Source organism: Oratosquilla oratoria, chromosome 27 (genome assembly GCF_046742065.1).
Source record: "Oratosquilla oratoria isolate Oo_2021 chromosome 27, ASM4674206v1, whole genome shotgun sequence".
NCBI classification, from domain to species: domain Eukaryota; kingdom Metazoa; phylum Arthropoda; class Malacostraca; order Stomatopoda; family Squillidae; genus Oratosquilla; species Oratosquilla oratoria.
The window spans coordinates 47,100,108-47,115,107 of NC_134803.1; the positions used below are offsets into that span (position 1 = coordinate 47,100,108).

At 37.6% G+C, this 15,000-nt stretch overlaps 1 protein-coding gene across 2 annotated transcripts in view; it reads right to left on the bottom strand.

Moving 5' to 3' along the window:
* Positions 1 to 7,296: 7,296 nt before the first annotated feature.
* The window catches only part of LOC143039702 (uncharacterized), a 19,469-nt gene continuing 11,765 nt past the window's right edge, over positions 7,297 to 15,000 (bottom strand). Inside the window, exons 2-4 of one of the 2 annotated variants that reach the window (XM_076209939.1) lie at positions 10,788 to 10,884; positions 9,378 to 9,589; positions 7,297 to 8,470 (exon numbers count right to left, since the gene is read on the bottom strand). In XM_076209939.1, coding sequence (XP_076066054.1) covers positions 8,361 to 8,470; positions 9,378 to 9,589; positions 10,788 to 10,884 — 419 coding nt within the window. In that variant the 3' untranslated portion in view covers positions 7,297 to 8,360. Of the gene's footprint in view, positions 8,471 to 9,377; positions 9,638 to 10,787; positions 10,885 to 15,000 lie in introns of both variants that reach the window. The other variant, XM_076209938.1, reaches the window with a different exon arrangement.

Below are 15,000 nucleotides of genomic sequence, written 5' to 3' on the forward strand. Positions count from 1 at the left end.
ATAGAAAAAAATACATAGGCCTACATATCATATACGTATACCAACGGTTATTCCCTTTACAAGTAAGGTAGCCAAAGTCAAAGGCATAAATCCACTCCCACCCATTTCATCCCCACATACTCCACTCCCATTTACTACCCCTCCCTCTTTTCGTGGCTCCTGGCTCCTGGAAAATAATGATAATAATAAATAGGTTATGTGATGATAAAGAGCAAAGAGAGGCCTCTTTCTTTGGAATGAAGTCAGATGTAGGTATAATTATCTTTTCAAGAGCAGGATGAAGTTGATAACACTGACATGAAAGAAGCATTAATTGGGTTTAAATGTGTTTGAACTGTGTGTGATTCATTCATCGCATCCATCTTGAACCACGTGTTGGACAAGTGATCGACAGTTGTCACCTTTCCGGACGAGATTTCAGAGCTCATATAGGGTCCGATCTATGGGTAATGCTGTAACCTAATGCACACACACACACACACACACACACACACACACACACACACACACACACACACACACAACTTGTCCACCAGAGATGGAGTGTGAATTGGATCTATAAATTAGCAGTCGAAAATGGTACCGCAGTACCGTCGAGCCGTGTATAAATGTGTGTGTGTGTGTGTGTGTATGTATATGTGCGTGTACGTGTGTAAGATTTACGAGACTATTAAAAGAATAAAAATTACTTCATGTGGGATCCCCACTGCTACACGTGGCAGGCTTCTTACGTCAGAGGTTTACTTCAAGCGTTTCATCTTTTTTATGACCCCGTTCGAGGGTATTGACTGCATAAATTCAAATTTCAGTTATGAGGGGTTCTCGGGGCACCCCTTTGGCCCAGGGGCACGTACCATTGTTCCATTGTTGTTGAAATAAGGGATTTGTTGCCTCTCATAAAAGAAATATATACATACATATATATATATATATATTAATCGTTCTGCTCTATTTCTTCTATTTCCTCTTTAGAGCTCTTACGACACCTTTTCAGGTCCTCTGAAGGCTCTAGGGTCTTTGATATCTGCCGCCAGAAATTTATTATTTATTTTTTATGACTAATATGTGGAGTATAAATTTCATGGATCAGAGAGAACTCACTTGTGCTTCCTCGTCTTTTCGCTGCCGAAAGAAGCTGCCACGGGGTGTGAATAAAATCACCTGACGGCAACCAGAATAAAGAGAGAAAAGTGCCATCCGGCACGGGGAGGTGAGGTGGTGTCACGTGGGTTTGGATAAAAATCGCCTGACGCCAGTGTGAAGTAAAGTGAGCAGTACCTGGTATTGAAGGGTTTAAAGGAAGTTGAAAACAATGTTGAGGTCCAGGTGGGTGACAGGCCTGCAACCTTTAAAAAAAAAAAAAAAAAAAAAAAAAAAAAAAAAAAAAAAAAAAAAAAAAAAAAAAAAAATCGGGTTTTGTGTGTGTGTGCGGGGGGTAACCTACAGTGCCCCTGGGGGGTAAAGAAGTCTTGACAAGGCCAGGAGACTACCTGAGCCACTTTGCCTTGAGTCTTCAGAGATCTTTAAAATCCCAAGACGGGACAGGAGCGCATGAAGGACGTGACGATGATTTGCTGCAAGACAGTGGACGGGATTAAGATGGCGTCCGAGGAAAAAGGTGAGAAGTTGGGGCAGGTGGACGAAAGAAGAGAAGAGGAGGAGGAGGAGGAGGAGGGGCTGAAGAAGAGGAAGAAGAAGGAGGAGGAGGAGGTCGTTGGAGTCGCGAATGACGTAACCATGTCTTAGAAAATGGATTCCACGTCCTTTCTGGGGAATGGCAACTCTCTCCCATTTATTGTGGCAGTCTGTCAGTGCCAGAAGGAGTAAATATGGCACCGCCAGAATTCGGACACACCATAAGATAAGCATGCTATCGATCGTTGCATCCAGGGGGAGAGGAAACAGGGCTACCAATTCCTTTTGCTTGTGATTTAGGGGAAGTGAAGCAGGCTTGCCAACCGATGATTCTTGTGAGTTAAGAAAAGGAAATAATGTTTCTTGCCTCTCGTAGCTTCATAGGAGGTGAATAACTGATTCAAGCATACCAACTGAATATATTTGTAAACTAACACAGGTAAGCAGGGGTGCCAACCGGTGTTGTTCGTGATTCAGTAGTATACAGAGGTAGTAGCAACTACTATACAGTTATTTTCAGATTAACGTTGCATAGCTTTCATGTAATAGGTGAAGAGATGACACTAATTTTCATCTTTAGTCTGTTCAGATAGCTAGGGTAAGTGGTAGTCACTCGTAGTAGATGAAGTAGGTAAACGAGTCTGTGACCTGTCTTGGTGAAATGTGCAAATTATAATGGAGAGATGGGAAGATGTAAGAAATTATATATTTAGTTGGAATAATGAATTCGTAACGAGCTAAAATCCTATTCACTGCGTTATAGTAATGATTCATTGAATTAGTATTTCCAATGGCTGGTAGAGTAACAATGTTGTTGCATTATTATTATAATTATTATTATTTATTTTATTTTATTTTATTTTTATTGTTTATTTATTATTATTATTATCATTATCAATGACTGGTGGGAATGTGGAAAACCCTATTAAATTTATTTATTTTTAATTTGTTGTCATTTTCCAGACGTTAATTTAACTTGTAGATGTGAAACCACTACCTAAATCCAGAAAATAATAATTATTATTACTATTGTAAATAATTTTATTGTCATTATTATTATTATTATTATTGTTATTATCATCATTATTACTATTTACAGTATAGACAGGCAGTATTCTGATAAACGTATTTTGTTGAAGGTGATGCTGTTTTCTGCATTAATAATTTTCTTGCAGATACTTTCTAAAGATCTTACTAATCACCGTGTTGCAGGTCTACAGAGTTTATACCCTGCAACACGGCAATTAGTGAGATCTTTAGAAAGTATCTGCAAGAAAATAGTTAATGCAGAAAACAGCATCACTTTCAACAAAATAGGTTCACTATTACTATTAGTAGTTTAGTTTATCTGTTATTATTTTCCAGCGGTACAAAGCCTCAACATCACAAGAACGACGCCGTTGGAAAACAAGGTAACTGTTAACTTACAAGTTTGTTGCATAAGTAGTTAATCATAATATTTCCTCGTATGCAGTACGGGAATGAATCTGTGACACGAGAACTAAGATGATCCAGAAGGTAAATTTTGGCGTAAATGTGGGCATAAAGTGAATTATTGGCGTTTGTTTAGTATGTGTGTGTATATATATATATATATATATATATATATATATATATATATATATATATATATATATATATATATTTGTTGATGTATCCATAACAGATGAGAGGTAGGGTGGCGGAGTAAACACAAAGAATTGTTGTTGTATTTCTGACGTTTCGTCCTCACCAGGACTTTTTCCGAGTACTTCATGTACTCCATGTACCGTGAAGAAGTCCTGTTGAGGACGAAATGTCAGGAATAAAACTCCAACATCTTTCTGTGTTTTATCTCACCACCCTACCACTCATATATAATTATATGTTATATATATATTTGGTGTGTGTGTGTGTGTGTGTGTGTGTGTGTGTGGTCCCTCTACCCCAGTGGGCGGGGAACTGGGATGACCCTTTATTTATAAGGATCTAAAACAAAAGGGAAACAAATGGATGGCGGATGGGTGGAAATGGGTCATTGCTATGACAGGCTTCCTATTTTAAAAGGAGGTAGAAACCTCTTCGTGTATAGATGGTGGGTGTAATGTGTGTTTATGTTCACCATGGTCTTTGGATCACGTGTTGGACTCGTGATTGTGTATGTGTGTGTGTACTCGGGGCCATCATCAGCAATTTCCATCACGAACTGTGAACGGGCGACTGAGGCCTTCGTCCCTAAATCTACCTAATAGTAATTTCGTTCTGTGTTCTGTCAGTACTTAAAGTGCGGCGATGAGATTGGTACCAGTCCATCGTTTTGTAGTTCTATATTCTCTCTCTCTCTCTCTCTCTCTCACACACACACACACACACACACACACACACACACACACACACACACATGATATATATATATATATATATATGTGTATATATATATATATATATATATATATGTGTGTGTGTGTGTGTGTGTGTATGTGTATGCATGTATGTATGTATTGATAAAAATTATATTATCCCAGTATACATTAAGTACCATAATAATATTTGTTTTTATTTTATCATTTATGTCTTTGTACATGCCATTCTCAGCAGTATGCATAATGTATATTTCTAAATACTTGTACCATCTATGAATTACAAAAAGTCCAATCAGTTGTTCATAGAAGAAAAATAACTATGGAGCAATGCTGTAGTGCCTCCTAAACCAAAGAAGAAAATGGTTACGAAAGAAACTGATTAAAGGGTACCTTTAACCTTTTCATTTCATTCCTTACTTATAAATTTGGTCCCTAGTTCGATATAATTTTCTGTCAGTCGGGCCTCTCTACATTCCCAAATGCCTCACAGACAACATCTCTCCATCTGCATCACTCAATTTCGTTCATATAATAAAAGCTCAGCGCGTAGACAGGGAGTTACGTGGCACCTTTGGCCGGATTTGATTGATTGGATATAAGACTATTTTAATCTTTATGTCTAATGATACTGGATGTGACTCTTGCACCATTAGAAGTAAGGTAAAAAGTCCCTAAAACATGGTGTCTATCTTCGCTCCTGTTGACACCCCACGCCATAATTTTGACAGAAAACTGTTTAGAATTGTGGCACGCGCGCGCGCTCTCTCGCACACACACACATACACACACACACACACACACACACACACACGACACGATGGCGCAGTGGTAGAGTTCACGGCTGCCACTACGGCGGTCCGGGTTCGAATCCCACCCAGGGCTGAAATTTTTCAGTATCGCTGCTCTGCCAATCGTTACTCCAACTCTCGTAGGCGGGGAGTTGGGTATGTGTGTGCGTGTAAGGTCACAGCATTACCCATAGATCGGTCATATATGAGATCTTGTATGAGAATGGAGCAGTCGTCGGTACTCTCTCTCTCTCTCTCTTTCTCTCTCTCTCTCTCTCTCTCTCTCTCTCTCCCTCTCTTTTAAGCTATGGGGGTTGGTATAGTCGAAGATTTTCCAAAGATATCTTGGATCCAGTATGGAGATCGAATGCCAGCCCATCAGGGTTGATGAGTAGCAGGGAGATGGCTCCACAAAGTTTCTTTTCTCTCTCTCTCTCTCTCTCTCTCTCTCTCCTATTATCATTATTACTTAGGTGGACAAAAACTAATATATAATGGCCACAACTTTAATACTTATCATGTTGGTCACAAAATCATATAATTATATCACACAGAACGTATAAAGCCTTACCTATTCTTTGGTTTCAGGAAAAATAAGGCGATAAAAAAATATATCTAAAAAAGATGAGTTTGGGGTCACTGCTATTAGGAACATAATGTTCGACTCATAGCCATAGTTCGTAACAATTATTTTCACAAATTACAGCAACATATATTTACAAATGTAGAATACATCAGGTTATATATATTTTTGTATATAAACCATAGCATATATTGCTGGCACGGGGGAAAATGTATGAGTATTATGTAAGACATAGTCCATATATTTGCCTTTTGTTTTCGATAGTGACTATTATTATTATTTATTTATTTATTTATTTATTTATATTTTGGGGGGTTGGTTTGTTTTTTAGGGGGAAGAAAGGATGGCAGATGGTATATAAACTCAGTGAAAAGAGAGAGAAAGAAAGAGAAGATGAAAATGAATGTCCACAGCTTTAAAGAGCTCAATCAAATATTTGAGAAATATCTTACCATATCTCCAAATCGAGATAAATCCATACAAATTGACTTGATTTTCCTATATGACATGTGTATATCAACTAAACAAATAATACATATGTACACCTAGTAATAACATAGAAACCATTTGTATCTAGTTGTGAGGTACATTTTTAAGTTATATGCCGCAGGAGCTAGAAAACTTACTTAAACTTAAATAAATAACTTAAGTATTGTATTATACAGTAAGATATATATATAAGGGGTGTTGTATTGTTGTAGGAACGTGGTTTAGTACATGTTGTATCAATACAATCGGCCTTTTGGCTGAATAGAATCGCCTGGCGGCAGCTAAGTGTATCAGTCAGTATGGAATGTATTTCACCAGCGCTTCTGGCCTTGTAGGCAATCTCTCGTCAAAAGCGAATAACTCATTCAAGTTTAGTTTTACACGGTGATTGATATAATCTTCTTCCCACGTTGTGGTTGTGTTTACATTGAGTTTGATTGTGGGTTTTGATGTTTTATGATGTCCATATTATTCATTGAAGCGAGGCATGCTTCATGATACAAATTTATGTTTGTGGTCAATGGATAGATTTCTTGGCGTTGTGTATCCATGAACGATCATTCACATGCATGACATGACATATGTACATGCATGACATCTGCATGATTTCCTTCGCCAGACGATTTCATTCAGCAAAGATCATGACCTCGTAAGGTCAAGGGTCACTGCCTCTTCACTTGTCAGAAGACTTTATTCAGTTAAAGGGAGGACCTCATTATGAAGACAAAAATGTGTTCCAACAGATCAGGAATATTTTTCACTGAAAAACAGAATCCCTGTTGATTTTCTTGGACTTGTGTAACTGTAATTGTTGTTGTTTTCTGACTACATGATTATGTGTCAAGTAGATTTTGTATTTGGATTGATTTTAATTCGTATAAAAAGAATCAACTCCGCCAACCGTGTAGTTGATATATGTTCTCTTCACGAGAAGAATCACGTCGTCACTGAACTGGATAAACACATAAGGAATATATTGTAATGTCTATCCTGTAATTAACTCGTTTGTGTGTACTTAATGTTTACGTCTTTATTATTTGTGTTTACCGGTACTTATTTTATTATTGATTTATTTACATTTATTTTTGGGTGTGTCTTTATGATTATATTAATCTTTATTTGCGCATCTATTTTATTGTATTTTTGTACCAAATGTGTAATGGACTGAAAGGTATTTTGATGGCAGTTTTATCTGTTGTGTTCTATAGTAAATTGTTATGATTAGTTTATTGTTATTATATATATATATATATACATATACATATATATTTATATATATATACATATACAGTATATTTATATATAATATACATACATATATATTTATATATATATATATATACATATATAACAAATATATATGTATATATACATACATCTATATATATATATATATATATATATATATATATATATATATATATATATATATAAGTTTTAATTTGAAACAAATGATGGGACCATTATTTTTAACTGTACGTAAAAGAGACCAGTAATGAGCTCGAGTATTGCAAATGAGTATTGCGTTTCCTGTGACTAGATACTTCGGGAATCACCGTTGTATAACTTATCGAGGTGCAACCCCAAGGGGCTGGCACTTGGTCCCCGGACCGGGCCAAAGATCTCTGCCAACTTAGAATGTATTCCCTCCACGTTTTTCGCATAAGAAAATGTGACAGTCGAAGACTGCTCTTCCTCCCCCTTTTCCTCCTCCTTTTCCTCCTCCTCCTCTTCCTCCTCCTTAACATTTTCCCCTTCCACCTCTTCCCACCCCTCTTCCTCCCCCTTTTCCACCCCCTCTTCCTCCTCTTTTTCCTTAGAAGAAGACATAGATATAAACCCACAAGAACACAACGTGAACAACACCTCGGCGGTCCTACAGGAGGGCCGGAAGGATCGTTGTTGGCTACTGTGGGGCTGTGGGTTCCCAGTCTTTGAAACATGATACAAAATTGATGACAGACAATTTGTCCATTTCTGGCTGGATTTGCTCCAAGAATTGTATAAGTTTATCGTACAAATTGCCTTTTGCATTTGGCTCCACAAAGAAGTACCACAGCGACGGTCGTCTTCTGTAAAGCTGTAGTGAATTATTTTCCGTCGTAAAGATACGAGGTCGGAAAAGACACATAGTAAAATTACGAGGTCGTAAAAGACACATCGTATAATTACGAGGTCGCAAAAATACACTTCGTAAGATTACGAGGTTGCAAAAGACACATCGTAAAGTTACGAGATCACAAAAGACGCATCGCAAGATTATGAGTTTGCAAAAGACACATCGTAAAGGTACGAGATCGCAAAAGACGCATCGTAAGATTACGACTTAAAATTACGCCTTACACATCTTCCTAGACGAAATGAGTCACTGATGTGAGATATCATCCATTGTGGTACGTATAAGTGAAGCCAGCTGTGCATTCCTTCATGGACAACATCCTCAGACACGGCTGCCAAGAGCCTCTAGGCGACGATGGCTCCTCGGCTCCTTCTTCGGGGTCTTCTGGCCTCTAGGTTCTTCGGCTAGTTGTTGAGTGGGTCGGCGGAGAGGGACAAGGTGGAGAAGATCGACCTCCTGTTTGGGTTCACCCCGAGGTTCTCCCAGTTAATCCAGGACAACCGCGCTGTTAGGTCTGGAGGAGGTGGACAAGAAGCAGGTGTAATTAGCTAAGGAACAGTGGTTGGGTCTTGAGGGAATGTGGGAGAACAGGGGTCATTTTGGGAGGTTCTTGAGGAACTGTGGTTCCTGAACCTGGGGATGTTGAGGGCCCCAGAGGATCCCCAGAGAGAGGGAGAAAGAGGGAGAGGGAGAGAAAGGTGGGTAGGGGTGGGTCACTTGTTTTAGGTATATGTTAAATCTTTCAAGAATTTAAGAAAAACTAGTACAGCTAGTTGCTCTTTTTTCTGTTGATTGTCATTATCATCATTATTATTGTTATGATTATTTTACTTTTATTATACGGAATGAGACAAGTGAATGGGCAACATTTAGGCATATGTAGAGAGGAATATAAGGAAAATACTAAGGAAAAGAAGAAATATGAAAATTAAGGAAGTGTACTGGTAAACGGAGCGAAATAGATTGGAGCTAAAACGGAGTTATCACATGAATAGTAGAATATTCATTTATATCACATAAAATATAATACAAGACACATAGATGGCAAGAATTCGATATGAAATTCCTTCAGCAATCTCATTCGTCAATTATTGATAAGGGATAATGAATGATAATAATGGCAGTAGTAATGACAATGATAATAGAAATATATTTTTGAAATTATTATGATAGAAATATTGTTGACAACCAGTACTGGTCATTGAATTCAACTGTGCCAATAGATAAATAAAAAAGTATAAATAAATGAATAAATCAATTATTGAAATAAAATGAACAAGTGATTAAAAAAAGATTAATTATTAAGAATGAACAAATTATTAAGATAAGATGAATACAACTAGAATGAATAGATAAATAAGTAGATGAATAAAATATGATACAAATGAGTGAATAAACAATGGACATGCCATTGAACTCACCACTAGTGTTCCATAGGATGCACTGGTCCGAGGGCAGCTCCCCACGGAGCCCCTTCTCGATGTGCGTGACGGGGTCCAGATCCGACTCGAGCAGCTCCCGCAGAAGGGCGATGTAGGCGATGGCCAGCCGCAGCGTGTCGATCTTGCTGAGTCGCTTCTCGTAGGGGAAGGTGGGGACGTGATTCCGTAACTCGTCGAAAGCCGAGTTGATGCTGTGGTGGTGGATGAGATTAGGGGACACTTGTGAGTTGTTGTTCAGGCTGTGGGGAGAGAGATGGGGGGAGCTGTCTGAGGTATAGGGAGAAACAAGTTTACTATATATACATTGAAAGGGGCAAGGGTGGAAGGAGGGAGAAGGTAGGGACGACCGAGAGTGGAGTGGAAGAGGAGGTCAACGTGTAGCTTAGGTGAACAGATATTCAGACACAATTACACATGAATACCTAATGCATTACATATATATTTTCCAATTGGGAATACAGTGAAGGCTGGTGTTGTTAATGCCATGGACTAGTTTACCGGCGCTTCTATCCACAATAAAGGTGAATGGTTGGTATGGTCGCCTTCAGGACATTGTGTAAGGAAATGTTAAATCGTATGGCGAATGGGACTGACGTAGACAAATGTGTGAATACAGGACAGTATACAAGGCAAGGAATTGAAGCTACGGGACAGTACAGGAATAATGTCATACTTCATTCGTAAACTTTCTAAGCTGTTCGGGAAAATTCAGCCACTAATCCAGTACCTACACTATCCTTATCATTATTATTGTTGTTGTTATCATCATCATCATCATCATCATTATCATCATCATATCATTATTATTATTACTAGTAGTAGTGACGTGCGCATATATATATATATATATATATATATATATATATATATATATATATATATATATATATATATACAAACAAATAGATTAATACATGTATAAAAAAAATAAAAAGACCACCAAAGTCTCTTCTGGAAACAAAAGAACGAACAGCATGTATGTGTGTTTGTGCACATGTATGCGTATGTGTTTACATTGTGTATGTATATGTATGCATGTGTGTGTGTGCTTGTTTATTTAGTTGTAGTTCACGGGATTAGAACTGTGCTCATGGGGTCCCGTTTCTGTCTCCACTCATCAAACTTTGCCTTATATTATATTCGTTTCTTTTGTTGGCAAGGATGATAGGTTCATCTTATTTGTTCCATAAATCTGCACATGTGTGTGTGTGTGTGTGTGTTTACGTATGTGTACATGCGTGCATGTGTATACGTATTTGCTTCACGTAATATTAATATATTTATACTATTTTTATTTTATTAGAAAACTAACCTGTTTACTTATTCTTTCATTTACTTATCTATTATCAATTGATTGAATAATTGATTAATTTCTAGAGCAGTACCTACCTGAGCATTCTCTTCCTCTCGCGAATGTTGGCTGCGTGGCGTTGCACTCGATAAGGCGAGCCCGTCGGGTAGTAATCGTCCTCGCCCTCGTCGCCGCCTACCAAGACAAACAGCGACCGACAATTAGCACAAGTCTCACTTGGAGAAAATACACATACACAAACACAGTATCATTGCGCTGCAAGTCATTACTCCAACTCGTGCGCGGGTCACAGCATTATCCATAGATGGGTCATATATGAGATCTAAGTTATTTGCCGGGAGGGTAATAACTGTCGATCACGAGTCCAACACGTGATCCAAGACCATGGTGAATGACACACACACACACACACACACACACACACACACACACACACACACACACACACACACACACACACACAAAGGCTTGTGGGGTTAGCCAGAATAAATCTCTAAAAGTCTTATTAGGTTTTTGCACATTAAATCTAACTTAGCAAAGATTTATTGGAGAAGGAAAATTTAGTCGTGGGATGAAATTTTTGGCAAAATACAGTGTCAATGTTAAGGGAAAAAAAATTGATATTGGAGAATTACAATTTGACTGTTTTCTACCTTTAGTGAAAATATTCAAGTTCAAATAAACTTATGTATTATTAGGTTCTCTTGATAATATTTTTCTTTATGGAATGAGGATGTTCCACAGATAAATAAATGAACAAATGAATGGATTATTTATTTTTATCTATTTATATATTTATTTTATTTTATTTTTTATTTTTTGTATTTTTTTTTTTGTGAAAGGAATGTATTTTGTTTTCAGGGAATAGTGATTAATCACGGTGCCTGTGCTGATGGTATATGCGATAAAAATGTCGAAAAATAAAAAATTTACCCAGGTACTCGATGTCTTTACCTTGATATTTGTATAAGCTGTCCTTTTATATATATATATATATATATATATATATATATATGTATATTTATATATATATATATTTATATATATTGTGTTTACATACAGAATAAAGGCTGGATCAAAATGAATGCAACCTATGTATGAGTATATGTAATAATTGCGTGTGTGTGTGTGTGTGTGTGTGTGTGTGTGTGCATGTGTGCGTATGTGTGTGTGCGTATGTGTGTGTGTAGGCGCTTTCTTGTGTTGAGATATTTATTGAAATATTCGTAAGATGATGTGTATTCACGCGATATCACACAGAGTAGGTGGTAATACCTAACCACGGACTCTGGAAATATATATCAATATATATAATAAAGGCTCTCTCTCTCTCTCTCTCTCTCTCTCTCTCTCTCTCTCTCTCTCTCTCTCTCTCTCTCACTCTGTCTGCCTTATAATGCTAGGGCCATATTTGTTGACATAAAGATCAAAAGTGATAATGATATGTCTCAGGTACGAACTAATCACCCATTGTAATGACGAAATCATACGCCTTCGAATTGTGTGGCAAGATGATACCAGACCATCAGTAATGCTCCCCCCTTAAAAAAAAATGAAATATAAAAGAGACAATAAATCAATAGTGTATACAAGATGGCGGTTCGGTGGTCGAGGGGGCGACGCCGGGCCGGGCCGCGCATGCGCAGAGCAAAAGCCGACAGAACTCTTCCTGTCTCTCTTTGTTCTTTTTATTCTGGTTACCACAGAGGATTTCATTCAGTTCGAAGGAACCCCTTACCACCACGAGAATGTTGATTCAACCTGCCTCGGTTAACTTGGTTCAAATTGCCTTGGTTAACTTGATCTCGATTAAGTCAGTTCCGATTAACCTCTTGTTTATGCAGACGAGATGAAGGTCAGGCCCAATGACGAAAATTATTAAGATTATTACAGTTAAGTCTTTTACTACAGGGACAGTCAATAGAATATATATATATATATAGATAGATAGATAGATAGATAGATAGATAGATAGATAGATATATATATATTTATTTATTTTTTTGACTGACGCCTGGCTGAGGGCGGGCGGGACCCCATACTAAAGTACTTGAGTTCCCTTTTTTATCTATTATTTTATCTTTTATTATTATCATTTTGTTATTATTGTTATTTTATTGTTGTTTTACTATTATTATTATCATTATTATTAGGGCTTTTATTAATATCATTGTTATTGATATTATGAATATTATTATTATTACTGTTATTAATACTATTATTATTATTATCATTATCATTATTATTATTATTATTTACACAATGTCTTCTGTCTTCCATTCGAAGGGCTACCCCAGAAACCGAATAAAATCTTTTGGCGTCAATCAAGCTTTTAAATTGAACACTTGGCCTTAAACTGGTTCATCTGCTTGGAGTCGGCGACTGTCGCCAGATGATCTCATTCAGCTGAAAGTCAATGCATTCATTATTTAATTAAGATTCTCCCTGATAAAATCAAAGCCCATGGCATAGGAGGTAAAGTGTTAGAATGGATAAGAGCTTGGATTAGTAACAGAAAACAGCGGGTCACCATAAATGGAATAAAATCTAGGTGGGGCAATGTTACTAGCGGGGTCCCCCAGGGTTCGGTTTTGGGTCCCTTATTGTTCATAATGGACTTAAGCGACTTAGACGATGGGATAAATAATGATGTTAGTAAGTTTGCGGACGACACTAAAATAGGACGCCTAATTAGGTCAGGAGACGACGCCCAGATTCTGCAGGATGATCTTAATAAATTGTTAATATGGTCGGTGAAATGGCAAATGAACGTAGAGCTATACAACCCTGAAAATAGATACAACTTAAACAACACGTTTTTAGACAAATCTGAGTGCGAGAGGGACTTGGGAGTTCTGGTGAGGCCGGACCTTAAAACCAGGAAGCAGTGCATTAGCGCCAGAAATAAAGCTAACAGGGCACTAGGCTTCATTGCTAGGACGGTAACGAATAGAAGTGCAGATAGTTAGACCCATTCTTGACTATGCGGTACAGTTTTGGTCTCCGTCCTACAAAATGGACATAAATTCACTAGAATCAGTACAGAGAAGAATGACTAAAATGATACATGGACTCGGAAATTTGCCTTATGAAGAGAGGCTTAGGCACCTAAACTTACACTCTCTGGAAAGACGCAGAGTGCGGGGTGATCTAATAGAAGTGTTCAAGTGGATCAAAGGCTATAACAAGGGTGAAGCAAACAAGGTCATCATAATAAAACAACAGGGCAGGACTCGCAGTAATGGGTATAAACTGGACAAATTTAGATTTAAGAAGGAAATAGGCAAGAATTGGTTTACTAATAGGGTGGTCGATGAATGTAATAAATTTAGTAACCATGTAGTAAGCGCTGAAACTATCAGTTGTTTTAAAAAACGATTAGACAACTTTGTGGATGGGGATGACAGGTGGTGATGGATACGGAGCTGCCTAGTGTAGGCCTTATGGTCTCTTGCAGTCTCCTTTATTCTTATGATCTTATATTTTGTTGGGAACTTGTTCTAGTAAATTAAGGAAATTACTAGCCTACACCAGGAGGCGCTGAGTAACTGCGACCGAAGCCGTCACCTTTGCCCTATTATGGGGCTTGGAATGTTGGAGCAGGTAGCAAACACCCACTGCAGGGAATCGGAGGGGAGTGCGGGATTCGAACCCACAACAAAGCGAATGCGAGATCAGAACGTTTCCTGTTATGCCACAAGCGATGTACAGTAGAACGGGTAATTTAGGTTTCTATTCCATAGGCTTATCTCTATGGCCTTCTAAGACTCTTAGATCCATTAGCCTTAAGGTTGCCGTCTTGGTCCTTATCACTGCCGTGGCTGTCTGTACTTGAGGAACTTCAGAGACACCCCCTATGGACCAGAGTCACGCAGTATACTTTTATGCTTTGAGAGACTTCTCGATTCAGAGAAGGATTTTTATTACTTTTGACTTGTGTTAACTAACTCCGTTCCTTAACCTCCTAACTTCTAACGTTCTTAGATATCTGCTTCACCAACGTTTTGACTTCACATCCTCGGCGCCAAGGATAGAAGCGCAGGTTACCGGGGGCGAAATACATATTCTCTAAGTTAAATATAACTGTCTGGCGTTAGTCCACTTCTTAGTTTTAATGTTGGGTTAGATGAATAGCCAAGCAATATATATAGCAGTTTCTGTCATTTTTGTACGTTTATTCGTCATTTTTTTTTTTTATTATTTATCTTATTTATTTTGTTTATTCTACTTCTTTATTATTATTATTTCATTATTTTATTTATTTATTTATTTATTTTTTATTTACCTATT